The sequence below is a fragment of the Euprymna scolopes genome, chromosome 3 (genome assembly GCF_053919585.1).
Source record: "Euprymna scolopes isolate OS-2025 chromosome 3, ASM5391958v1, whole genome shotgun sequence".
Lineage (NCBI taxonomy): Eukaryota > Metazoa > Mollusca > Cephalopoda > Sepiida > Sepiolidae > Euprymna > Euprymna scolopes.
In genome coordinates, this window is record NC_136484.1 from 110485303 (window position 1) to 110512252 (window position 26950).

General features: G+C 36.3%; 1 protein-coding gene across 1 annotated transcript in view; it reads right to left on the bottom strand.

The window, feature by feature from the left end:
* The window catches only part of LOC145262188 (uncharacterized), a 160362-nt gene extending 133674 nt beyond the window's left edge, over positions 1-26688 (bottom strand). The window contains exons 1-4 of the mRNA XM_080119808.1: positions 26569-26688; positions 8598-8696; positions 7269-7379; positions 4020-4124 (exon numbers count right to left, since the gene is read on the bottom strand). Coding sequence (XP_079975934.1) covers positions 4020-4124; positions 7269-7379; positions 8598-8696; positions 26569-26688 — 435 coding nt within the window. The remainder of the gene's footprint in view (positions 1-4019; positions 4125-7268; positions 7380-8597; positions 8697-26568) is intronic.
* Between the last annotated feature and the right edge of the window lie 262 nt (positions 26689-26950).

Here is a 26950-nt window from a genome sequence, read left to right on the forward strand (position 1 = left end):
TTTAATATTTGATTGGACAATGCGGAGTTTTCTTTCTCTCCCGTAGTGCCCTATATTTCATTATATTAATTTTAAATTATATCATTTGTATAATAAAAATTTCCGTAAACTTTATATGACAAACTTTTCAGACAAATCTTTTGTACAGTACGCTTGTGGAAATATTACAGTCTGCAAAGGATTTTACCTTATTGCATTTTATGAATTGCCGAATATGCGTACGTTTGAAAATTAGCATTTGGACTGTACATTTCTTCAATAACTTGGGTCTTATGCTCGTGCATTTATATAAAATCCATGGATTAAAGGAAAAACGTCAAATTTTGTATTTCTTGTCGAATAATAAATTTGTCGTAAATCTTTTTAATTTATTGAATTTAATTAAAAAGTTTCATATATATATATATATATATATATATATATACATATATATATATATATATATATATATATATATAGAGAGAGAGAGAGAGAGAGAGAGTTATCCACATATATATATTGTTTCGCTGCTCGTCAGTGCGGCTAGACAGGCAACTATCTCAATCCGACAATACGACAGTCAAGGCTCCTAACCATTACGCTAATCGGCTGCTGCTGTGCGAGTCGTGAATTAACGATGTTTTGACATCGTCCGAAATACCTAAGCTCGATTTGTTTACACAAAGAGCATCGCTTTATACGCTATTGGTATTCGCGTATTACTTCTCAATATGCTCAACTCAAGATGAGGAGCATTATAGTCATCTGCAAGTTTTAGTTTCGGATATATATATATATATATATATATATATATATATATATATATATATATATATATATATATATATATAAACGGCTACATGTCTGTCTCCGTATTTTCAAACTCTATCTCCGAAACTAAAACTCGCAGAGTAACACTAGGGGCCTCAAGTTATTTTTTTACGGGCCGTTCTTTCACGGGTCTGGCCGGTATAAATATTTTTTAAAAGATCAAAAACGGGTCAAACTTGAAAAAAAAACGTTAAACACTTTTGTACATTCACTTTATTTTGCTTTTAATTTTTAATCGGTTCACATGCGTGTTATGTTGGTACAGTGGCCACACCACCAACTTTGAATGCTGCAGTTTCGATTCTAGCTGAAGGTACCTAAATACTTTTTTTTTTACTTTTGAAATCACGACACTATAATAATATATACGAAATCTGGACAAATTAAAATATCATATCTAAGCATATTTTGCGTCCGGGCGAAGAGAGAGAGAGAGAGAGAGAGAGAGAGAGAGAGAGAGAGAGAGAGAGAGAGAGAGAGAGAGGGACCAGAACAAGTGCGTTTAGCGGTAAGGATGTGTGTGTGTGTGTGGTGACGGCGGAATTTGTCACTCACACTGGTCGACTCTTTCCTCTTTACCTTACTATTCGTTTATGTTATCCGTGTCTTATAAAGACATCAACCGACATTCCTGAAATGTAATTTATTGTGCGTTACGAATTTCTAACTCCTCGACCTGGTATATAAGCCTTTCTTTGTTTTCGATGATAATTACAATTCAGGTTATTTTGATAGGACACAAAAATGTAGATTAAAGTATATCTGAAATGCGCGTGTGTACACACCTCCGATTTTATCAGCGCCGTCCTGGCTCAATATTCAACATACGGCATGTCTAGCGATATGTCCAGGACGATATAGGGATTGGGACATGTAACTTTTCAAATTTTCCATGTTCGTATTTCAGTCCGGGTTCCTTCTATCATAAGTTTCTATAATGGAGGGGAAGAAAACAGCATCCATAGAAGAATATCTAATAAGAATCTCCAACTTAAATTAAGAGTTTATGATTAATATTAAATGTTTTGATAGATTTTTTTTATTTGAGGGTCATTGCTTATCAAGGTCCGGAAACAACTTTAAGATTAAGATTAATAAGTGGTGACGATGAGACAACGACGTGATGATTTCAGAACTTGAGTAGAGTTTAGCTATAAGAGGACGGCTCAAAAGATACTCATTTACATTTGTAACTCTGTCGCTTGAGTGGAACCCCGGTGCCTCCTCGGCGATCTGGCTCTGAGTGATTCAGTCTCTAGGCCAAGCTAATTGCCATAATACGTACGGGCCCTGATTGAACGCAACGACCAAGTGAGAATGAGAAATGAGAATTGCTTTATTAGTGATTATTTCTGCCCATAAAAGGTAAAAGCCAGTTCGCTTACGATTTCGATTGAAAGAATTATTTTAAAAATTATTTATTAAAGATCTGTCGCCGCGCAAACGGTGAAATGTCATTTCGATTAAGAAAACAAAGAATAATGTCAACTCAAAGAGAGTTGAATATTTGACCCGTACTGATGAGATCATATTTGACCTTGGAAAGCCTGTTGGGTCCGTCGGTTAGTATTGACGATTGATCAATCCGCTACTGCATGCGTCGATGTGGGACTCGTTGATTGGATGATCGAGTGGGGAGATCGCGCCCCTGCCTAACCACATTCTTAAGATAAATAGTAGTGCAGAGCTATTTTTCGGCAGTTAGTTCTAGCAGTTAATTCTGACGAGTTCCGCCGAAGTTTTGGCATTTCATTATAAAAGTCCGCCAGCAGTCTGTCAGAATCCTATCAGAGCCCCGCCAATGTTCTGTCTCAGAGACGGCTGAATAAATTGCGAAGCGTGGACAGCAAAGCAGACCAGTTCCATTGAGGAAGTATAAATGAGAGAATCTTTAAGAAGTGAAAAGGTCCATAACACTGCTTCGAATAAAAAGAAAACGGGAGAAGGAAGGACGTATCTACTTGGAACGGCAAAATATACCCCCAACGTTGAGACAAAAAGGAAAGAAAGATTTAGATAAAAAATGACTTAATTTTTTTAACAACGTAAACCTGCGATGACGAGAAAGAAAAAAGAAAAAGAAAAAGAAAAAAGAAAAAGAAAAAGAAAAAGCAATGGCGCCCGTCACGTAAGTTTGTTGAAGATAACGTTGGTACGCACATTTTTGTTTGTCGTTGTTATTTTTTTGCTCTCATTTTTTGTTTATCGTTTGAATTATACTATGATTTGAATTATTAACTGAAATTATTTTGAAATACATCCATTGAATTGTCAACATGGCGGTTTGTGTCATCTTTTTTGCTTGATCGCTATGATGACGAGTGTGGATTCTGTTTAATTTCTTCCTTTTTCTCCTCTCGTTGTGAATAACGACATATCGGCCCGTTGAATGAACCTGTTGCATTTCCACGGCGAGGAGGTTCTAGAGCCATGGAACTGTTCTTTCGTCTTTTAACTGGCTACAGGACTTGTCAGCGCAGCGTTATATATTAGACTTGAAAACGACCATGTTATAGTCAGCTGATAAGCAGGTCCATGGGATTGTGTTGTGTTTCGCAGAGACTCTGCTCATGGAATTTTCGTTTAGTTTTAGGCACAAACAGAGAGTGAGGGGAATTATTGGCGGTTTTTGTAGCTAAACGAGTATTTGTTCCGAACGTTTTTACTGAGGGGGCATAGATTGAAGATCAGTCGAACACATATCATAAAATAACGATAGAGCAGAGATAGACTCGCAACATCTCTTTTCTGTGAGGAAGAGGATCCTTATTACTGTATGAACTTATTAGTACAGAGAACTATATAAAGTGAATACATCGTTCACCGATGAAGTGGAAGGGTTTTCTAATTACTTTATTCGATACGTCACAGGCCAATGCGGACTTTTCAAATTTCTAGCATCATGGATAAAGTAATAAGTGGAACTCATTTCTAAGCGACACTCTTCTGGAGGTCGAAGGTTCAATCTCAAGTGCGGGCGATACTCAGAACAAAATTGCTAATCACTTGACTTCTACATAGTCTGGCCTAACGGAACGAGAATGTGCTACCCTTACAATATGTTAAATTTAGTTAAACAACGCCAGATGTGATATTCTTTATGGACAGTTTATTCTTATCCAACATTTATGGCATAAACCGATTATATAAGCAACTTTCACCACGACGAAATGATATATAACGTAAAAAAAAAAAAAAAAAAATCTTACTTTGCTTTTCAACGTAAGTTGAGATTTCCATCCGGGGGTTAACATTTCTCGCAGATTATTACTATTTCCTGCCATGGTAGAGAGCATCAGGGGAGAATATCCTTCCTGAAAACACGAAACATTTATATTAACCTATAGATAAAATAAATAAAACATCGTGCAACCAAGGAGAAAACATTTGATATCTATGGATATACAACAAAGAGTAATAGTCATCGACAGTAATTTCCAGTGTTATTTGGATTCTTCGGACTACTGGTGTCATCTTAAATGTTATTTTCCCAACGTTTCGATCGATATAACCTCCGACCTCCTTCAGGTGTATCTTGTCGAATTCGGAAATCTTTCTGTCACACCCGGGAATCTGCACATAATTTCGAATGGAACCCTTTATTTAATCCACAGGGGTAGGATGCTCTCGTCGTGTCAGCCATGAAAAAAAAAAAAAAACTCAAGATGAGAACAGTAATCCGAAGAAACAAAATAATACTAAAAATCATCCATCCTCATCTAAAAATTTCAGGAATATAATTATCTCCAGCTTGGAAAACAAGAAAGTCGTTTATACACAACATATATTGAAGTGTTTTAATGCTAGAAGTTACTTGAATTATCTGCCCCTTCGAAACTTTGTCTGAAGAAGCCGCCATGACAGTATAATGTGTAATAATCATTAACTCATACGATATCACTTAATATATGTAAAGTATTATTTTAATACGAGATAATGGTTCAAGTATTTTAATACGAGATAATGGTTCAAGTATTTTAATACGAGATAATGGTTCAAGTATTTTAATACGAGATAATGGTTCATGTCTTTTAATACGAGATAATGGTTCAAGTATTTTAATACGATATAATGGTTCAAGTATTTTAATACGAGATAATGGTTCAAGTAACTTTATTCTATTTGTCCAGGCACTTTCAAATTGATCAATCACTGATCATTAGAATTGGGGCTGAAAGATGGATTCCCCGACGAATCTCAGTGTTATTCTTCACTAATACCAAGGACATTAGAAAATAAAGCTTGGGTTTACTTTTGGCGGACTTATAACTGCCGCTTGTCTTATTTTATCATTTAATCCTCACATTTCATGAACGGTTTTTCTGACAAAGAGGGGAAATTGTTGTTTTCCGGGTCAAAATCTAATACTTACCGTTCGCTAGTAGTTGAAGAAGTATTTTTAGTTCCTTACATAAATTAGCTTCATGCTTTGCTTGGAGCGATTTCCATAAAAAGAAGAGAGGGAAAACCGAGCCGTATATCTAAACGTTCAACTATTGAATATGACTTTGCCCTTGTGGTTTCCATGCAGACAAGTGGAAGGTTTTCTAATTACACTCCAAGAAAGATATAAAGGGCATGTTGTAATATTGTCACCATATATTTTTGTAAATGTCGACCAGTATTTTCTCTTTGTTATGACTATGTACGCCTCCGAATCCACATAATGATGTTTTTTTTTCGCAATGGAGGTATACTCGAGACGTTAGAATCGGTTCAACAAACGCGTTTATTTCGCAGGTGATGCTACTGATACAAAATAACTAGGAACTGAATCTATCTATCTATCTATCTATCTATCTATCTACAATCATATAAATGCGACTTTGTCTGCGTGTGCGTAAGTTCGTTCCTTATAGACTCCAAAACGGCTAAACAAATTTTCTTTAAAATTTACAGAACTTTAGTGGATAAGTCTGGGAGTGATCTTAGTTAAGTTTTGTCTCAGAATACCCCCGATAATTACTGATAATCGATAATTGAAACCGTTATTTTAATTTATCTATCATCGGTAAAGCCATTTTTATCCATTTCGTGGCTTAGCAACAATGATAGAAGAACGGGCCGTGAAATTTCTACTGTTGGTAAGTTGACAGCGTGTTTTTTTCTTTTGTTTTTTTGCATGACGTTATCCGTAATTTCAAACCCTGCACTTTGATATTCGTTGATCATCATTCAATCCCGAGCAACGTCCGGTCTCCATGCTAGTTATAAAATAAAAGCGATAAACTCTAGTATCTCTATATAACAAAAAATAGAAATAAATTTGGTTCGAAATATGAATAAAAATCTAAAGTTGTAAAGTTTAATTTCCTTTAAAAAAATGTTATCTACTTAATTATCATGTAGCAACCAGTAAAATATTATTGCAGTATTACATAAAACATACACTTTCACGATTTCACAATTCATTCAAATGCCATTATTATTTTTGAAATGTAACAAGACAGACCTCTATTATCGCTTCTCCTACCGTAGGAACTCGCCTGTCTATTATTAAAGCAAAACTTGCAATTTTATTAAAAAAAATAATTTCATTAATAATTAATTTTATTCTTTATCGTTTTTCCTAATTTTCGGTTGTTTTACTAATTTCGACATGACAAGTAGATACTATTGGTTTTAATTGAAAAACAATATCTCGATTTTCTTTCTTATTTCGAACAAGCGGCATCACTCTAAAGAAAATGTCGGATCCCGCAATTAAGAATTAAGATTTTTTTTTTTACAAAGGAGTCATCACTTATCAAGGCCCAGAGGCCACTCGAGGATAAGTTAATGAGCATACCGTGGTGAATGGGACAATGTCATAGTAATTGTTAGTGGAAATTTGGTAAATTTGATTATTTAAAAGGAACGGCTAATCAAGAACTTGTTTACGTTGGACTTGACGACGACCATATTATAGTCAGCCGGAAAGCAGGTAAATGGAAGAGAATTCCACAGGTGTGAAGTTATAAGAAAGAAACTTTGTTCACTGATTCTACGTTTAGGTTTAGGCACAGATAAAGAGTGTGGGAAATTATTGATAGTGTTCTCAGCTAGACGAGTGTTTCTCGTGAAAGTTTGGCGAGAGGGGGCATAAATTGGAGCTTAAACGAGCACTTGCCATGAAAATAACGATAAAGTAGAGACAGGCTCGCAACGTCTCTTCTGTGAGAAAGAGATTGCAGGAAAAAGAAAATGGCATCCCCCACTAGGCCACGAAGTCTATTTTGAACTCTGTCAAGGCAGGATATGGTTTTTCTTGTAGCTCCTACCCAAATGTGGCAACAGTACTCTATCCTTGAACGTACCTAGTTCTTATATAGGTAGAGAATTGTATCAGCAGTGAGATATCTACTGGATCGATAGAAAGATCCCAACATTTTCCCAGCGACCTTCGCAACAGATTTGATGTATGTATTTGATTAGATCCGCCCCTAACATGCCAATAAAGATAAAAAATCATAGATTACCTTATTCATGTAGAGAATTCCTTCTGGTCCCATGACCTTCAAAAGGGAAGCAATTATTCCACTTGAGACGCCCGTTTTCATGCAAGCCAAGTGAATCGGCATGTTTTCGTTCTACAAAGGAAAATGACTGATAAAATTCACCATAAGACAAAACTGATAACAAGCATTCATATATTATGCAAATTTATCGAGTTACTTGACTGTTTACCTGGCGTTGCCTGTGAAAAGGGCATAGTATAACATGTAGCATGTTGATATATAGATGAGTTTGTAAGATCGTTCATATTTTCAGCATTGTTTTCTGTGTGTATATAGGTCTCTGAGTTATAGGCGATTAAAACAAATAGTGATTCGCGTTCTTAATTCTAAACATCTAACACGTACAATGTGTATGATACAGCAGTACTATTTTTACATTTTAAGATAAACACTATCCCCGTGACAAGATTAAAAGCAAAATAGTGCACTGTTATTTTTATGTGAGAGGATCACCGGTAAAATAAACCTGGGTCTGGTGCTGCCACATAAACTGGCTAAACCATGAAAAAATAATGACACCAAATAAAAATATAAAAGCCGTGTTGTTCAGAAAAAATATCTGAGCACCATAATCGTCCGGGCTCATTTATCAAACATGGGAGTCGATGGAAGACATTATGACTCCCGTCAGTCTCTCACTGTTTTCCTTTTAACTCCTATCAAAATAATTCACCTCACAAATAACATTTTGATATTTAACTTAAATAAAATTGTTGACAACATCATTTTGAAAATTGATTCGTTTATTAAATTCACACTAAATAAAACAACAACGTTTTTTTTTATTGAAACAATTCGCTATTCCAACTTGAACAGTTATCGGTGTATTATACTGTACTTATTACCATGGAAAGTAGTCGAATGATCTCCAATCTCTGTTTCATTCTAGTAAAACATTCACAGGAAGAACTCGTCTTTTACCATAACATAAAACAATTTTTCTCTCTTCTTCCGTGTAGCAATCACCACGCGGAATTTCCAATTAAAGTTCCTTCCCAGGATCTTCCAATCTGTGGAACAGTACTGAAGGATATATTACCATTGTACTGCTTCCTTGTAGATTACGACTTGCGTTTTTTTTTAATCCAGGGGGAACAAATTCTTGTCATTGACCACCTCAAAGGTAATCAAGCTCAATTTATACAATTGATTAGTGTTAGTACTCCCATAGTGTTCTTCATTTTCCGACTGTCAATCATATCTGTCTCAGTAACCTTTATCTTCGCGTGGATCTTGGCCTTTATATTCGATGACCCTGATAGTAAAAAAAGTACTGGTTGATATACATACCGTATCCTTGGTAAAGGCGTCAGCCTTTCTGGATAGAAGGAGCTTTACAATGTCGTCTTTGGATGAAACAGACGCAACAGCCAGAGGTGTACGACCATCCTATATAAAAAAAATAATAAGTAACACGTGAGATAATCGAGATCAAAACATGTTTATAAGAATACTGGCTGATATCTACGGAATGCACGCATACTCGTTCAAAATATTCCCGACACTACATGAAAGGCTAATTCAAGATGTATTCACCAAGCGGAGATGCTAGGAAGAACTCGTCTTTTACTACAACATAAAACAAAGGTAGGACCGCATTGATACAAAAGGACACAGAAAAGGGAACAACCTCAGTTTATAACTTGATTATTAATCATATGAAAAATCTTAACAATACAACCGAGGGAACATATTTATATCTCCTTAATAAATGTGGACTACTCCCCGAGGAACAGAAAGAATGCCGAAAAGGAAGATGAGGAACACATGATCTACTATACATAGACCAAAAAATTCTGAACAAATACTTAACATAATGAAATCCTTCTTAAATAAGAGAAGAATCCAGGTTGTCCTCGATGGTCGTACCTCTAAACAATATGATATAAATGCGGGTGTACCTCAGGGGTCGGACCTTTATTATTCCTGATATTCATAAATGACCTCTCTGATGAAATAGTCTCTGAGATGGGTATATTCGATAACGACATTACACTCTATAACAGGCACATAGTCTATAGTGGAATAGGATCTAAAATGGATGGTAACGTTCAATGTTGCTAAGCCTAAGCTCGTTTCCTTTATTAATTACAAGAAACCTTCTCAACCACCCATAGCTATGTCTAAATATGCATTGCCTGAAAGTACTTCGTTCAAACTTCTCGGCTTAACGTTCACGGGGAACCTGAGTTTGAACAGATACATTGAGAGCATTGCCAAGGCTGCTGCGAAGAAGGTGGTCTCTCCCTACCGTGTTACGCCTGAAAGTATCATGTACTTCCACAAGACCACCATTCGACCATATATGGAGCATTGTTGTCACATTTAAGCTGGTGCGTCTGCTACTAGTCTCTCACTCCTGGACAGGGTTCAAAAGAGAGCCGTCAACCTGATAGGTCCTGAACTGTCATCTAAGCTTCAACCTTTGTCCCAACGACGAAATGTTGCATATCTATGCCTATTTTACAAGTATTTTAATGGTGGATTCTCCGACGAACTACAAACACGTACACCCTCGACGTAAATACCCCCGACAACCCGACAAGCAGCAAAATCCCACCCCTACACAGTAGATATCCCTAGATGTAAGAAAGCCTTCTACTCTATTAGTTTCTTCCCTAAAACTGATAGACTATGGAATTCCCTTCGGGGTCCCTGCTTCCCCAACTTTACTGACATGCAGGAGTTCAAGTGTAATGTGAACAGATATCTTGCTGCTCAACCCCCTACATAGTATCTCTGCGACTCATGTCCCTGATAGTAGCCTTCTACATCGAAGTGGCACTATGCCTTGTTTGGGGTAGAAATTGAATAAAAAAAATAAATAAAAAAGGAGATAGAAAGTATAAAAAATATAGCCGCAATATGGATTAAATACAAGAAGGCATACGGCATGATCCCTCAAGAATGGATAATAGAATGCCCGAGAAAGTACAAAATACTAAACGATATTATCAATTTGATTGAAAAGGCAGTGAGAACTTAGAGACTTGGACTGACATTTGAAGGATAATAAATAAGCGAGATGAAAATACAAAGAGGTATCTTTCAAAGAGATTTCTTATCACGACCATTGTTCACTTAGCTATGATGCCCTTTAACAACATATTGAGCAAGTTCCAAGTTGAATACAAGTTTACTAATAAATTTTAAAATAAAATAAATTATTATTATTATTTACTCACTAGGCAAAGTCACGCAAGTCATCATCAAAGATTGCTCTTTGAGAACAAGTGGTGTTCCCCTGGAGTCTGAGTGACAACATATCTCCGTAGATTTCCAGTACTCTCCACCTCTTTCGATAACCTTTGCAAAAAGAATTTGCGTTATCGCAACAGCCGTTTAACATTGATTTTTCGTTGGAGTCGACCATTGGTCTTCGCTGAAATTTTGGTGGCAATAAGCATCCCCAGAGTCCAAGTCCTCGTTGCACTATTCCAGCGGAGGTCTGGCTAGTGCTTTCTCTCCTCTGTCTTTCCAGCGCCGTTGACCCTCATTATTTGGTGTGGTACCCCTCCATGGTGACACTCACAGAAAAAAAATTGGGGGCGGTATTTTCCAATTATACAGTTTCAGTTTTCATGATTCCATGTGATGTTCCTTTGTGTTTTGTATCTGGAGCCGTTTCTGTGCCCACCCTGTGCGCAGTTTATGTTTGGTGTTAGTCTCCAAATTCAAGGGTTTCCTTTCATATTTCTGCAGCTTTCATTATTGAAATTCGTTGCATTTTCTCTGTCATCCATCTGATTCAAATCCCTCCTATTCTTTATTCAAAGTTTTTTGGCATCGTTCCCAGCGCTCCTACTATTGGTGGTGCTATCTTTACTTTCTTCATTTTCCATATCCCTTTGAGCTCTCTGGCCAGTTCCGTGTATTTGTTCCGCTTCTTAGTCTCTTTGATCTTCACTCTGTGGTCTGCTGGAACATCAAAATCTACAATCCTGCATAACGTTTCCTTCATGTTAACTATTATGACATTCGGTCTTCTTGCTTGGATGGGTTTATCCGTTTGTATATCGATGTCCCATAGGATCTTGTGACTTTTATTTTGCAGTATTGCTGCCGGGTTTTGTTTGTATCATTTATCTGTGTATTCAAGATGCAATTGTTTACATAATTGTTAATGTACTGCCTTCTCCACTTGATCGTGTCTATTTTTATATTCTCTTTTGGCTAGTTTGCTGCATTCACGTATTATGTGGTTTATTGTTTCGTCTCTTTGTTCGCAGAGTGTGCATTTGCTGTTTTCTTGTTTCGTGTCGATCCTTGTTTGATGTGGTTGGTTCCAATTATTATTATTATTATTATTATTATTATTATTATTTATAAATTTAATAATTAAAAGAACACATTAGTTAATAATTATAGATAGTTAAATACTCGGTTAAATACTTATATGGGGTTCAGGGGTTGGCAAAGGAGTTTCTTAGATTTTTCAATTTTTTTTTTTTACTGAGTAATGATGGTACACATGTTCCACTAGAAACAAGAGTGATAGATCAAATAAAATGCTATTTCCCAACGTAAAACTGCAACAGATTGTTGATATGCTGTCGTGGTGCGGTCTCAGTCCTGGTAGAGACTATATTTGAAGACATAGACGTGTTAATTCTTGGGGTTTAAAATGATTTTCATTGCTTGAAAAATATTTAGTGTTCTCGTGTCTCTGTGAAAACCGTCTTGATAAAAACAGCAAATCTCGACGAAACGAACAAAGAAAAAGGAAAGCGATTAAAGTTATTTGCTTTTAGCGTTCGTATGAATCACTTTATGATTCAGCCGTCACCATGTAAATAGAAAAACTAAGTCAAACAATAAGCCATTTACAAATAAGTGTTCTGTTTCGGCATTAAATAACAACAACAACACAAAAAAAAGGTTTATTTTCTATAAAACAAAGACAAGGTAAACCACGTCTATGAATTTTTGAGATAAGGATTGATAATTTTTATTATTTAGATAATTCGGACTACTGTTCTCATCTTGAATGTTATTCGTATCACGTTTTGGCCGATGTAACCTCCGATCTTCTTCGGGTGTATCTTGAACGCGAGAACCTTTCTGTAGAATTCGGGGACCAGCACGGAACTTCGAATGGAATCATTTATCTAATCCACGAGGGTAACATGTTCTCGTTCCATCAGCCATGACCAGATAGAAGTGTTAAGTAATACGCAATTGTATTCTTCGTGTCGCCCGCACCGAGAATTGAACTTTAACCCCCCAGAAGAGTGTCATTTAAAACTGAATTTTAGTTAATATACGTTAAGGACCTTGACATAACCGACAAAATACTAATTATACAAAAAAAATAAACCAATGCATATTGGATCTAGTCCTACGTTTTACGGATAACAAACATTATAAGAAAATTACAAGGAATCACGCCATAATTCCGGAAATATATTTTGATACAAACACCAATCAAAAAAAAAAAAAAAAAGAAAAAAAGAAAGAAAAAAAAAAACGCACAACAACAAACAAACTATTACATTTTGCTGCAAACAGACCCCAAGGAAAATAACAGAAACTAATCGGATGAAACGGGTCACGTAAAAGCTCAAACCCACGTCCACCTAAATAAATTTAAATGATTTTGCAATTGATTCGGATTTCAGATTACTAAGATCATAGTGTAGTACCAGTTCTGATGCTACACTTTACCTTTTCTTCTTCGGTCATTGGAGGAGAAATCCTGAGGTAATTTTTAAAAATTTTTGTTCCTATCCGGAGTGCCTCATTTTAGGGAGTTGGATTTTCCCCACATTAAAAACAGACCGACATACGTTTCGTTACGGGTGCGTACGTCATATATATTTTTCTTTTTGTTAATATGGAGAAATTGGGATGAGAACTTAAATCTCGAGTTGTAAGCCATGTTTAGTTTCAAAGCAGTTTCCGATGGTTAGTTGTTCTATTCAAGTCCTGGAGACGACGAATTCTCAGTAGACAGTTCTTGAGTTGGAAGTCATAGTTTAGTTTAAGAACAGTTTCCGATGGTTAGTTGTTCTATAGAAGTCCAGGAGGTGATTGGTTTTATAAGTCCAGGAGGTGATTGGTTCTAAGTAGACAGTTGTTGAGTTGGAAGTCACAGAGCAAAAGATTCTTCTCGTGTTGACACGAAGAAAACACATATGCAAGATTGCTAAAGGAAAGGTTTAATTTTTATGGAGTAATTTTGGTTTCTGATTGGTTGGTAGAAGAACGTGAATTAATTTGATTCGTCAGTTTCTAGCAGCAGTGTTTATAAATAGAATCTTCCAACTGTGAGGGACCATACCCCCATTAGTGCGTCTGTTGTGATGGGATGTGTCTCCTAGCGGCTTCTGCTGCAGGGAGACAGGGCAGTACACGTCAAGGATTCGTCACTTGACACTCAGCCCAACAGGTGAGGGGCCGGGAACCGGCCCAACACCTGTTGGACTGAGGTACGCCGCCTGGGTAATACCTAGGAGGTCCACCCTCCCAGGCCTTGCCACCGGGCTTTCCGGTGGGGCAAGTTTATTGCTTGCTGCCTGAGGCGCCCCGACCGGGGAATGCCGACGGGGTTACTCAGGCAATTTTTAAAATTGCAGGAGTGCCCCTCCTTTAGGGGAGCCTGCGGGTATCCCACTTTCCAGGCCTTGTGCCAAATATTGCCGATGTGGGCGGCAATTAAATATATACCCCCATTAGTGCGTCTGTTGTGATGGGATGTGTCTCCTAGCGGCTTCTGCTGCAGGAAGACAGGGCAGTACAGGTCAAGGATTCGTCACTTGACACTCAGCCCAACAGGTGAGGGGCCGGGAACCGGCCCAACACCTGTTGGACTGAGGTACGCCGCCTGGGTAATACCTAGGAGGTCCACCCTCCCAGGCCTTGCCACCGGGCTTTCCGGTGGGGCAAGTTTATTGCTTGCTGCCTGAGGCGCCCCGACTGGGGAATGCCGACACGGTTACTCAGCCAATTTTTAAAATTGCAGGGGTGCCCCTCCTTTAGGGGAGCCTGCGGGGTTCCCACTTTCCGGCCTTGTGCCAAATATTGCCGATGTTGGCAGCATTTAAATATATACCCTCATTAGTGAAAAATATTGCAACGTCTTTATTGCAATTATTGTGCATATAAGCACGCAAAATGAAAATGAAAGTAATTTTGTCTTTTCAACCAGAGTCAGAACATTTTCCGGACTGTTTGTCTTTAATGCTCTTCCCGTGCTTGATTTTAATCAATGTCACTCCCAAAATGTTTCTTTTTCTGGTTAGGTATGAAATAACTAATACTTGTCTTTTTTAACACGTTAAAAGCCGGAAGTAGAGTCGCAATTCGACTCAGCGCTCTGTATTCAATGTCGGATTTTCTGTGTTGTCATCCAGTGCATCATCGATCTCCGATTCTCCAAGAAAAGCAGATAATGATAAACTGATCATGTTCGAGGAAATACCAATCACAATAAAATGACCCAACGTGCGCTGAACGTGGACGCAATATACATTGGTTGACTGGTTTTCAATGCATTTTCTAGTTTTACGACGACAAGCGATGTTTGCTTTCTAATCGCCTTTATTTTCGTTATATATACAGGGTGCCCCAATAAAATGTATACACTCTTTAAATTATCTCAACTTGCTACATGAATACGCTATACCAGGTTCTCAAGAGATGTTTAGGGATAAAGAATGGCACTTCCAGAAGGATGGAGCACTTCCCCACTATCATCATGACGTAAGAGCATATCTTGATAGTCACCTGCGAAAGAGATAGTTACGACGAAGAGCAAGTATCAAGTAATGTCCACGCTCAGCGGTTTGACCCCCCCTGGATTTTTCTTTTTTGGGGGGGCGGGGTTGAGGGGTATGTTAAACACAGAGTTGACACCACAAAACGAGATATAATGAATGAGTTGAAAGCAACCATTGAAAGAAGATGTGTCAACATACCAATTGAACTGATTAGAAACGTTTTCGATTCAATCAGTGAGCGTTGTTAGCTGTTCATGGACCACAATGACCAATAATTTGAACATTTTCGATAACTAACTTGTTTCTATATTTGTTCATAGTATTTTGATGTATGAAACTTTTCTTTCTCATAATAAATGTTAGTTTTATGATCATTTAAAGAGTGTATATATTTTATTGGGACACCCTGTATATATACATATATATATATATATATATATATATATATATATATATATATATATATATATAAGTGAGTGTGTGAGAGAGAGAGAGAGAGAGAGAGTGTGTGTGTGTGTGTGTGTGTTTCTCTGTGTGTGTGTGTGTGTGTGTACTTGCAGGTCGCTCGGTATTGCCCGGCCGTAAAATACACTTAAATATGATATTTTGATTAATGCTGATTCCGTATTTATTATTATATTATATTAGACTCAATATCACACAAAGACACATTATGTGTCTGGCAGTGTTCTTAGATAGGTCTTGTGTCGGAATGACAGATAAGTATCGATAATCGAAATAATTCAATGAAAAAGTGACAGGCGATTTTGACCAAAGTTTACATTTTACACAGCCTAACATTACAAGCGCATTTGAGAAGTTTTATTATCACACAAGCCGAAAGGCCTAACATATAAAATCAACAGTAGGTTCTTTGATGTGTTAGTGACACGCCCGAAATGAATGTTTTAGTTTAAAGTCCAATTTCACGATGAACTTGACTTTTTGATTTAAAACTGCAATTTAAGCCATTATCACCGCACTAGCAGTAACGCCAGGCATATGAAATCAACAGTAGGTTCTTTGATATGACAAGGGCGCGTTTGCAATGAATGTTTCTGCTTAGAGAACAATTGAAGCAGTATACTTGATTTTACATTTTAAACTTTAATACGAGCTATCATATGCAAAAATAATTTCATAAAATCAACAGTAGATTCTCAACAGTGCAATGTAGCACCAAATATATTGTGAGCAGCCACAGCGAAAGGCATGTGAAGCTTTCTCTAGGTGAATCGCGATGGGCTTCAAACTAGCGCAGGCACTCAATCGATTTGATTGAAAAATGGGTCATTCCATCGATTTCGATGAGAATAAAAATATGCGAGTGTGAAACATTTGTTGATCATCATTCAATCATGGGCAACGTCAGGTCATCCTGCTAGTATACATATATATATATATATGTTTATATATATATATATATATATATGTGTATATATATAGTATATAGTGCTAGTGTGTGTATATATATGCATATATATATATATATATATATATATATATGTATGCATATATATACTGATAAAAGGCCCGATAGAAACGCATTTTAATTGTCAAGAATATATATATATATATATATATATATATATATATATATATATATATATATATACACTCATAAAAATCCCGCTAAAAACGCATTTTAATCTAGTCTCAGCGAAGCGCAGTAAACGCTTTTAGCGGTATTTCTTTCAAAGTTTTTTCACTCATAAGTTGTGATCATTTCTTAGTAACGATTGATCATCACTGGTAAAAATTAAAAAAAAAATACAAAAAAAACAACAATTTTCCCCAGATTTCCAGCACTCTCTGATTCTTTCGATGACCATTTTGAGATCTCGCAACAACCGTTTACAGTGTAGTTATAGCAAATAACAGCTTTTGTTTTTCTTTGGAATTTAAGTTACGATTATCTCCTCTTTGGGATTCTAGCACTCAATGTATCAATTCCTTGAGGTATGTGTGGTGCTATTCCATGTCGCTATTTCAATAATGTCAGTTTCTCCTCAGTTATTGTATACTGTATCAAACAACCTTTGAGCAACTGCAGTCTTAGTATTAAATTATTTTTCATATTTTTCACAAACAGTTTACTTCTCTTATGTTCGTCGTAGTATAGTATTTTATAATATTGTGGCGTGGCCCCTGGCTTTGTAGAGACTATTTTGGACAACAATGAGTCTTTGTGTATGGCTAAAGACTCCACCAGAAATTAATGTAATTTATTGTATAAAAATTGTTTTAGCGAAAGAATAACACACACACACATATGTAATGTATATGTAATTTACAATTTTAATTGTAGTAGTAGTACCAATTACGTGGGTTGAACAACGTTGAGATTGGATGACAGAGTCCTGCAACACGTGCCTAGCAAAACCAAAAATTAGACATATTGAGCAACGGACGTACTTGCCAATACATACGGGTCTTCAATAACTGACCATGTCATTAAAAACACGCGACGAGCAGCGAACTTCAGCACGAACTCTTTTTCAATTCTGAGTCTCACTCCACATTTCATCTGAAGATCTTGAAGACTATTCACGTTCGGTTGAAGAGACTTCTCTCTGGCAACTGATGGAATGTCTATTAGGTTTGAACGTGATTAACCTCTAGGATGCTCGGAAATATATCTTTGCTTTAAGGATGAGAGTTCATATAGAAACGCTGTTTTAATTTGATTAAAACAAAATACGCATCAAGTGCGCTTGAAAGCCAAATCACAACGTAATATTAGGAAAATAAACAAATATTTTACTTGTTTGAAATTTATCACAAATATATTTCGGAGGTATACTCCATCTTCAGTGTGTTGTTTTGTTTCTTTTTTTAATTTTTTCCCCCTTTTCTTCTTCCTTGCCATGATGTAAAGTTGGAGAAAGAAGTTTGTTTGTAAAGAACCGCGCTTTGTATCTAGCGGTTGTATTTTGAAATGTTTGAACTGTGCAAAGGCAACACGAGAATAACGTAAAGGATGAGAGTTCGTATAGAAACGTTGTTTTAATTTGAATAAAATAAAATACGCATCAAGTGCGCTTGAAAGCCAAATCATAACATAACATTAAGAAAATAAACAAAAATAAACTTGTTTGAAATTTATCAGAAATATATTTCAGAGGTATACTCCATCTTCAGTGTGTTATTTTATTCAAATTAAACAACGTTTCTATATGAACTCTCATCCTTGACGTTATTCTCGCGTTGCCTTGTTCTTGTTAATGCGTGTATAGCTATGAGTAACAATTCGTTTTTTGTTCGCCTCACTGTTGATTGTATGTAGAAATTAGGGATAGGACGATTACAATATTTTTTCCGATTCCGATACAATTACCGATTCCATTCTTTCTAAATCTCTACGTAAAGTAGAGTTGTCATTTTTGTCATAAATCTCTACGTAAAGTAAAGTTGTCATTTTTCACGATTAGCGTAAAAACATATGTTAAATGTGCAGATATTTTCTTAAACGTAAAAATACACTTGTGAGGGATGATCTATCGATTTTAGTTTTACTAATAGGTTAAAATCAACAGATATTTACTATTTTAGTATTACTATCAGCGGTAGAATATTTTTCTTTAAAGAAAATCAAATAAAAAAGCCAATTAAAAGAATCGTTGTTGGCATCGGAAAATAGGCACAGTTTTTCTCGATTCTGATACAGATTCTGATATCCCAAAAAGATCCGATTTTTTCGATTCCCGATTCCGATTCCAAATAATCATCGCAACACTAGTAGAAATGTATGCCCGAGATTACGCCGAATGGTATGTGAGTCATTGGGTTCTTTTCTTTTGCATCTTACTCCCCCCACCCATTTGCCGGGAGGGTTGAAGAACGTACATTCTGGTGTCTATCACGTGCGGCTGCTGGAGTCTGGAGAAAACTGATTTTGGTGACTAGGTCTTATAGGATTTTAGAAATTACCATTGGATTCTCATTTTCACGTGGACCTGTTATTTCTTAGCGGTTGAAACGATTTTCATTGGTTGGAAAATATTTTGAGTTCACATATCTCTGTGAAAACTGGCTTGCCTTGGGAAGAGAAGAGGAAAGCGAACGGCAAAAAAAAAAGCGTAAAAAAAGAGTGAAACAATTAGAGCGTTTTAGCGTTCATAGAAATAATTTTGCGATTAAGTCGCAACAATATTATGTTCTTAGAGCTGGATCATGTAATGTCTGATATGGGACATAGTTAAGCAAACCGAGCATAGTCTCATGTCTATAACTATCACGGTTATTAACTATGTAATAATAATAATAATAATAATAATAATAATAATAATAAAGGTTGTACTGTATGGAGCCCAGAAATTAATCTTACCTTGGGTTATCGGCAAGAGCTTCCGGGTCGGTATTATAAAATACGAAGGGCAAGTTATCGATACTATTTCCCAGAGTACGTTCGGTTAAAGATAGGTACCTTAGTACTACTAAGAATTACACTTATTTTAGCTATTGTATATGGTGGATGTCTGAGATCTGTCTTGTAGATCATGTTTTGTGCGTGTTGTTGGGATGTTACAAAAAGGCCCTTTCGATAATGCTTTTGTAACTTTAATGCATCATCATTTTATTAGTATATAAACACATAGAAACACTTATTATTTACTTGACGATCCAAATATACCAGATTTTATGTAAGTCTTTAATGTCTGGTCTGGACTGAAGGTTAATCCTAAGAGCTTATCAAAACAGGAGGCTTTTCCATAGATAGATACATTTACTTCAGCTCTGGAAAAAGCGAGTGTTACAAGCGATGATGCTAAAAAAGTCACGTTCCCTTCCAGTACAATACGTGATATTGATCGGAAGAGCGAGAATCAGAAATATATGTTACAAACGATAGTGCTAAAAGATGGGAAGCTTGGTTTAGGAGGTATTACGAGTAAAAACCGACATGTTTTCCTCCATTGCATCACGTGGTTCGGATAGGAAGAGCGAGAATCGGAAATATACTTGACCACCAATACTTTCTCCTACGCTAGAATGATCCAACCATTTTCCGAGCGATCTTAACAATCGATTTGATGCAAGTCTTTTGAACAATTGTGATTTATTCACAACGTTAATCATACAAACTTTACTCAGAGTGGATGGCTTCTTTCTGGCTAAGGTAAATTATTATGTTGACAAAGGAACTTTACGATCCTTACAAATTCATTTTGAGTTAGAGCATAAAAGAAACACCAGGAAACGGTGCGGTTGTAATAAAGAAAAACGGTGGATACTTTTCTTTTCTTTATTTTGTTTCCATTATTGAAAATCATCAGTGATGAACCGTATCGCTGTGCCCACGACTGTATCCGATAAAAAGCAAGTAATTAAAACAATGTCGGGTCTGTTTGATCAGTGTATTTTCAGTTTGCATGCGACCATGCAAACAAAATGGCGTTTAAGGAAGCGGAAAGCTTTATAATTGAAAAGAAAAAAGTAAAATAAGTGAAAGAAAAGTCGATACTAGATTAGATAACTGTATACAAAACAACAGTGAATAAAATAAATAAAGTAATACAATGAGAAGATGTGTGTGTGTGTGCGTGTGTGTATGAGGGTGTATGTCTTTCAATCTATGCGTCCGTTTGTTGGACCACGACCAAACATAATATAATATGATGAGAAGTAGTGGGAGAAAAGGAATGTAACGGAGACTACATTTTAATGCTCCCTATCTTGGGTTGAGCATATTGGGAAGTGATATATAATTTGCCTTTAGCGTATTAAGCAATGCTCTTTGTGTAAACAAATCGAGCTTAGGCATTTAGATGATGTCAAAACATCGTTAAAGCAGCAGCCGTATAGCGTAATAGTGAGAAGCCTTGACTGGCGTTTGGGGGGTCAGGTTTTTCCTTGTCTAGCTGCACTGAAATAATACTGTGTGTGGATGAATGTATATATATATATATATTTATATATATATATATATATATATATATATATATATATATATATATATATATATATATATATATATATATCCCACAACCTAGGAAAAGAAGCTATCTGATATTGGATTGACAAACATACACAGACTTTACACCCCAGATTCAATAAACAATTCGTGATTGATAGCATCGACATAATCCTCAATAACAACTCCTTCCAATTCAATAAAGACAACTACATCCAAATACTAGGCACAACAATGGGTACTAAAATGGCACCGACATATGCCACCCTTACACTCGCCTTCCTAGAAGAGACCCTTTATGAAAGGATAGAGCAAAAGTACGGGCACAATATAAAAACACTCTTCATAAAATCTTGGAAAAGATACCTAGACGACTGCTTTATCCTCTAGAAAACCACATGGGAGGGATATCAAAGAACTCCATACTTTGCTACAAAATCTACACCCAAAAATAAACTTCACACTAGAACAAAGCTCCATAGAACTACCTATCCTAGACATCCTAGTAACAATAAAAAACAACAACATAATCACAGACATCTACCACAAACCCACAGACACTCAACAATACCTCCACTTCAAAAGCCACCATCCTAAAAACTGTCTAAAATCAATACCCTACTCCCTAGCACGTAGAGTCTGCACCATAGTAACAGACAGACACCTCCGTTCGACTAGACTGAATTAACTACAAATAACACTGCGGAAAAGAGGATATCCACTACCACTAATACAGAAAGGTATTGAACTGGCTGAAAAAATTCTAATAGACCAACTAAGAACCCCAAAAGAACACAACAAAGAGCAAATTTTTGCATACGTCTCCACACACAACACAAACAACCCAGAACTATTCACACTGATAACAAAAAACCTTATCCTCCTTAATCAGAACAACAAACTAAACAACATACTTAAAACAACAAAAATAATAAAAAGCAAACGCCGACCCAAAAACTTAAAACACATCCTAACTTCCTCAAAACTTGTTCCACACACTACAAAAGGGGTTACAAAATGCAACAAACTGCGATGTGGAGTATGTGACATAATAATAGAAGGAAACACATACACATTCAAAAACCCAGCACAAACATTCAAAATAAAAAAGGATCTAAATTGCACCTCCAGAAATGTAGTATATGCACTAAGATGCACAGCATGCAACAAATCCTACATAGGCGCCACCAAAAATTTCAGCAATAGAGTGGCCTTACATAAGAGCAACATCAAAATTGCAGATAACAGACACCTCTATGTTTCAAAACACGTACACACATGCAGTGGAAATAGCTTCAAAATAATGCCAATCTTCCAAACAGACAATTATTTTTATTTACTTACACAGGAAAAAAGCTTCATCATAAGATTAACTCCTGAATTGAACAGAGCCTAATATCAACACACAAAAACATGAAATGCAAGGAACACTCGCATGCACATCCATATACATATACACACCCACACATAAATCAGAACCGATACATTAAAACACACACGCGCGCGCATATAATCACACACAGACATAACACCCCTATCTCTAATACAACACACTGAACAATACCAACCCTACTTAACCTCGAAACCAACAACACTAGGAAACACCTAGAACCATAGTATAATATCTGTTCCAACACCTCGCTCCACCTCAGTCAGTGGATGAGAAATCCCTCATGACTGAGACAACTATCATCCCTTCTATAATCCCCCTCCCATACATATAACCCTCCAATTTGCCTCTCCCCTCTGGGGAATAAGATCTTCCCCACACTAGGAACCGATCCTGGGTATGGCCATACCCACATGGGGAGACAAATAAATAGAAACATTAAAAAATACCCTATACATATTTTTAAATACACCCCTCTATCTAAACAAACATAATATAAAGAATACCCGAAAAGACTGAAACGAAAAATCACAATACTAAAATCCAAGAATCCATAAAATAAATAGCAAAATAGAATGAAAGCACCCCTATTCTTATTTCAGAAGAGCTGGTTCTCCCCCCCTCCTCACACATACACATTAGTAATGACCTTGGATCACAGTCACCTTCCTAGGGAAGCAAATAACCTCATAATACTATAAAACAGTACACACATTCTCAAACCAATAAAAGAAAACACACACACACACACACGCACACACACACACACACACTACCCTAAAGGAAAAGAAGAAAAAGAAAAAACACAAGTAGAAAGAGAGTGAGAGAGAGAAACACAACACAGGAGTGACCACAGCCGAGGTCGGCGGCCTTGCCACAGCCCAATAAAAGAGTAATAAAATTTGAACATTCCTATGAATAGTAGACACTTACACGTTTCCACCCCTTGGAAACACTTCAAATGAACTACAAAAATGCTATTTTTACATCTCCAACACACTTGAAAATAATTTCTGACGAGGACGCTTCACAGAACGTCTGAAACGCGTAAAAACGATTTTAATGATTTAAAAACATTATTACAATGATCTAAACATAATTCTCAATGAAAAACCAAGACACGGAATAATAAAATAATGTTAAAAAATACACATTGTTGGTGACTACCCCCTTATTTAAATATATATATATATTTTATGGGTACATACTTTTATAAAACATTTTAATAACACCGGGCGCAGTGTTGCCTTTTTTTCTTTCTTGGCCTTAGGACCAAAATCAAAGTGTAGTATCAGTTCTAATACTGCACTTCATTGATGGGTCTCGTTTAATGGAGAAATCCTTCATGACTGAGACATTTAAAAAAAATTTTTGTTTCTAACCAAGAAGACCTTTTTTGGGGAAGCTGGTTTGCCCAACATTAAAAACCGATCTTGTGTCTAACTCTGCCCTACTTGGGGGAGGCAAGTAAAAAAAAAAAAAAAAACCCAAAAAAACCCCGGCGCAGTGCTATTATTAATTAATGAGGATTTGCTTTTTTTTTCTCTATGATTTAACCATAAACAATTAAACAAGAAACATTTTATTAAGAAAGAAAAAGAAAAATACGCTTCTAAAATATTTTTCTCTCCTTAACTCAAACTGTATGTTTAAAAACATAAATTGGACAAAAACGATTGCGGCAGAAAAAAATCTCTATCGAGACGTCTTTCGACCGAAACTTTTTAAAATGAACGTCAGCAACAAAGAGGGGACATCATTTAAAAACGTGGTCAAATTATTAGCGAGGATAGAAAAAAGTATATGGAGGAAAGGAGAAAAAAGGAAACAATCTCATCGAATACCCATGAGTTCCAAATTATGGGTATGTTCTCCTTGTTTACACAGAGACGGTTTACGAAAATTTAGATGCCGTCTCGAGAATTTTAAGTGAATTTTCGAGTTTTCTGTGAAAATCGAGAATGTTTCATCAGTGAATCCTCCATTGCAGATCCGATATCGCAATAAATCTACATATCTATAAAAGTGAACGTGTCTGTCTGTCATCTGTGTGTGTGTCTGTGTGTCTGTCTATGTACATTTCCCTACACAATAACTCTGTAAATTTTCAGTCTACAGACTCGAAATTTGATATATAGGGTACTGAGATTTGAGAAAATCTTTGTAATTCGTTTTCGGACAGAAATTTGACTGTTAAGGGGGTCAAAATTCAACGATTTGACCTTTGAAAACTCTACCAAACCCCCCGCCAATTTTGTGTCTAAATACTTGAAATTTTAGATATAAGTTCCTTGGACATGGATCTAACTTAATAACTTAATTTGAGCCCAAAACACTAAATGTTAAGGGGTCATAATAGGGGTCAAAGTTAAAAAAAAATTGACCTCTGCGATCTTTACCAAATTACTCAGACAATTTCTGGACTAAACATTTGAAATTTTACATAAAGGGTATTCAGATATAGGGCAAGCTTTTTAATCGGTTTGGGTCGAACATTTGAGCTACCAATATATAAATGTATGTATGTATGTTTGCATGTCTGCCGAAAACTTTAAACAGAGGCGACCGATTTTCACTAGATCAATATCGTTTTGAAGCTTGAACCTTCAGACGACAAATACCGAAATATTGCCTAAAAACATTAATTTATTCACCCTCAACTGGGCACTTTTCAACTGGGAAGGGTCGCTTTTTTCGCCGATATTTTCGGAAGTTATCTCCTCTTTTCGATTGTCTAGCCTTAATTTAAACCTACGTTACTTCCGGTTTGGCGGTGGTCGTAACAGGGAGATGTCATATTTCCCCGTTCTTTTCCGTTTTCGCGTTACGGGTTCGAGCCTGCTTTCCTACTACCACTTTTTTTTTTTTGCTCAACACACACGTCCAAACACCCGGGATACGCCGGGATGAAATGCTAGTGTATGTATAAAGTTAAGTTTTCTTTTGCACTGGCATTGATATTAAAAGCCTATTTTTCAATTTAAAAATTATTAACATGAACTTCTTAATATACTCAGTAATGGATATGCGTTGTGTAGCATTTAGGGTGTATATATTTACACACACACACACACACACACACACACACACACACACACACACACACACACACACACACATATATATATATATAAGTTCATAGTCTGTAAACTAAAAGTTGAGAGTGGGGTTTGGCAGAAATCGTTACCCCCTCACACACATATATAAGTAACCTTTTGTGTGTGTGTGTGGAACGGTCTTTACCAAACCCCTCTCTCAACTTTTAGTTTACAGACTTGGATTTGGACCTATGGAAAAAATTCGATTTGGTTTTTAGCCAGTAGTAAAAGCTGCTAAGGAGTCAAAAATTAAAAGAGAACTTGGTATGAGTAAGTCAAATAAAGCAGTTACTTTTTTACATGCGCAAATATACATTTATACATTTAAATAATTAATTTGTAACGTTTTCTCATCCATCTGTCGATAGGTAAAACGGTAACGACTAAGGCTGAGATGTTAAATGTTTTGGTTTTAATTCAAGCTGATGGTATACTAGTCATTTTTTTTGTTTTAACTGTTTAAATCATTATTATATATTGGGTACAATATAATAATCATTAGAGTACTGGTTTTATAATAATAAATACGAAATCTGCATGAATTAAAATATCACAGTTAAGCGTATTTTACGACTGGGTCACGCTGGGAGCACTATTAATTTGAAAAAAAAAAATCAGATCTTGTGAAAAAATCGAATACATCTTTGTGGTATTATCAGCAGATTTTTGTCAACACATATCATCCTAAATATGTATTTAAGAGAAAAAATGTTTAGCAACAACATATATTGATTACCTGTAAACTGAATGGTATGCATTGATAAAGTACACGTAAATTGCATGTTGCTTCACCACTGTTCAAACTTCAGGGCTTTAACTTCCGTTTGCTCGAACTCTTAGAATACTCAAAGACAGAGAGGTCTCAATTCAGATTCTAATAGTAGTCAGTTATCACAACTGCGTTCCAGTGACCCTGATACCTTGTCTTTACTTGTTTCAGGTACTGATGGAATCCGTCCCCTCTGCTCATCACTCGTTGAACCCAGGTTCTCAGGAAACCGGTCCATATGTGAAAATAGGTATTGCATCTTGACCCCCCCATGCTGCAGACCAGACCAGGTTTTTGAAAGCAGTCAGCATGTTATTGACAAGTTCTGCATGGTTTATGGTCTTATTTTTGTTAATAAAGTTCTTCACTTACTAGAACAAATGCCTTGCATTCTCTCAATTCCATTTCGTTCATTAAGTTTTCGAACTCTGGATCTCTAAGGAGCTGACGGATATGAGGACTGTCAAAGATGCTAGCTTTCAACTCCTCCATGTTCAATCCTGGAAAAGGCCTGGAACAATAAGTAAAGCAGTTACTATCCTTGCCCAGAACCTTGGTGAAATGCCTGATTATTCTGAGCTTGATATTTAGCGATAGAAAGAGTATTCTGCTTCTTTCCATCAAAGGATCGTTGATAACGTTCCTTTCTTTGCAAAGCACCAACTCCTCTCGCACAGTCCAATCCTTTTTTTTTTCTTTTTGTAAGATTTCGAGGTTTTATGACTTGAAACTGGTCCTTGGGAACAAAATTACT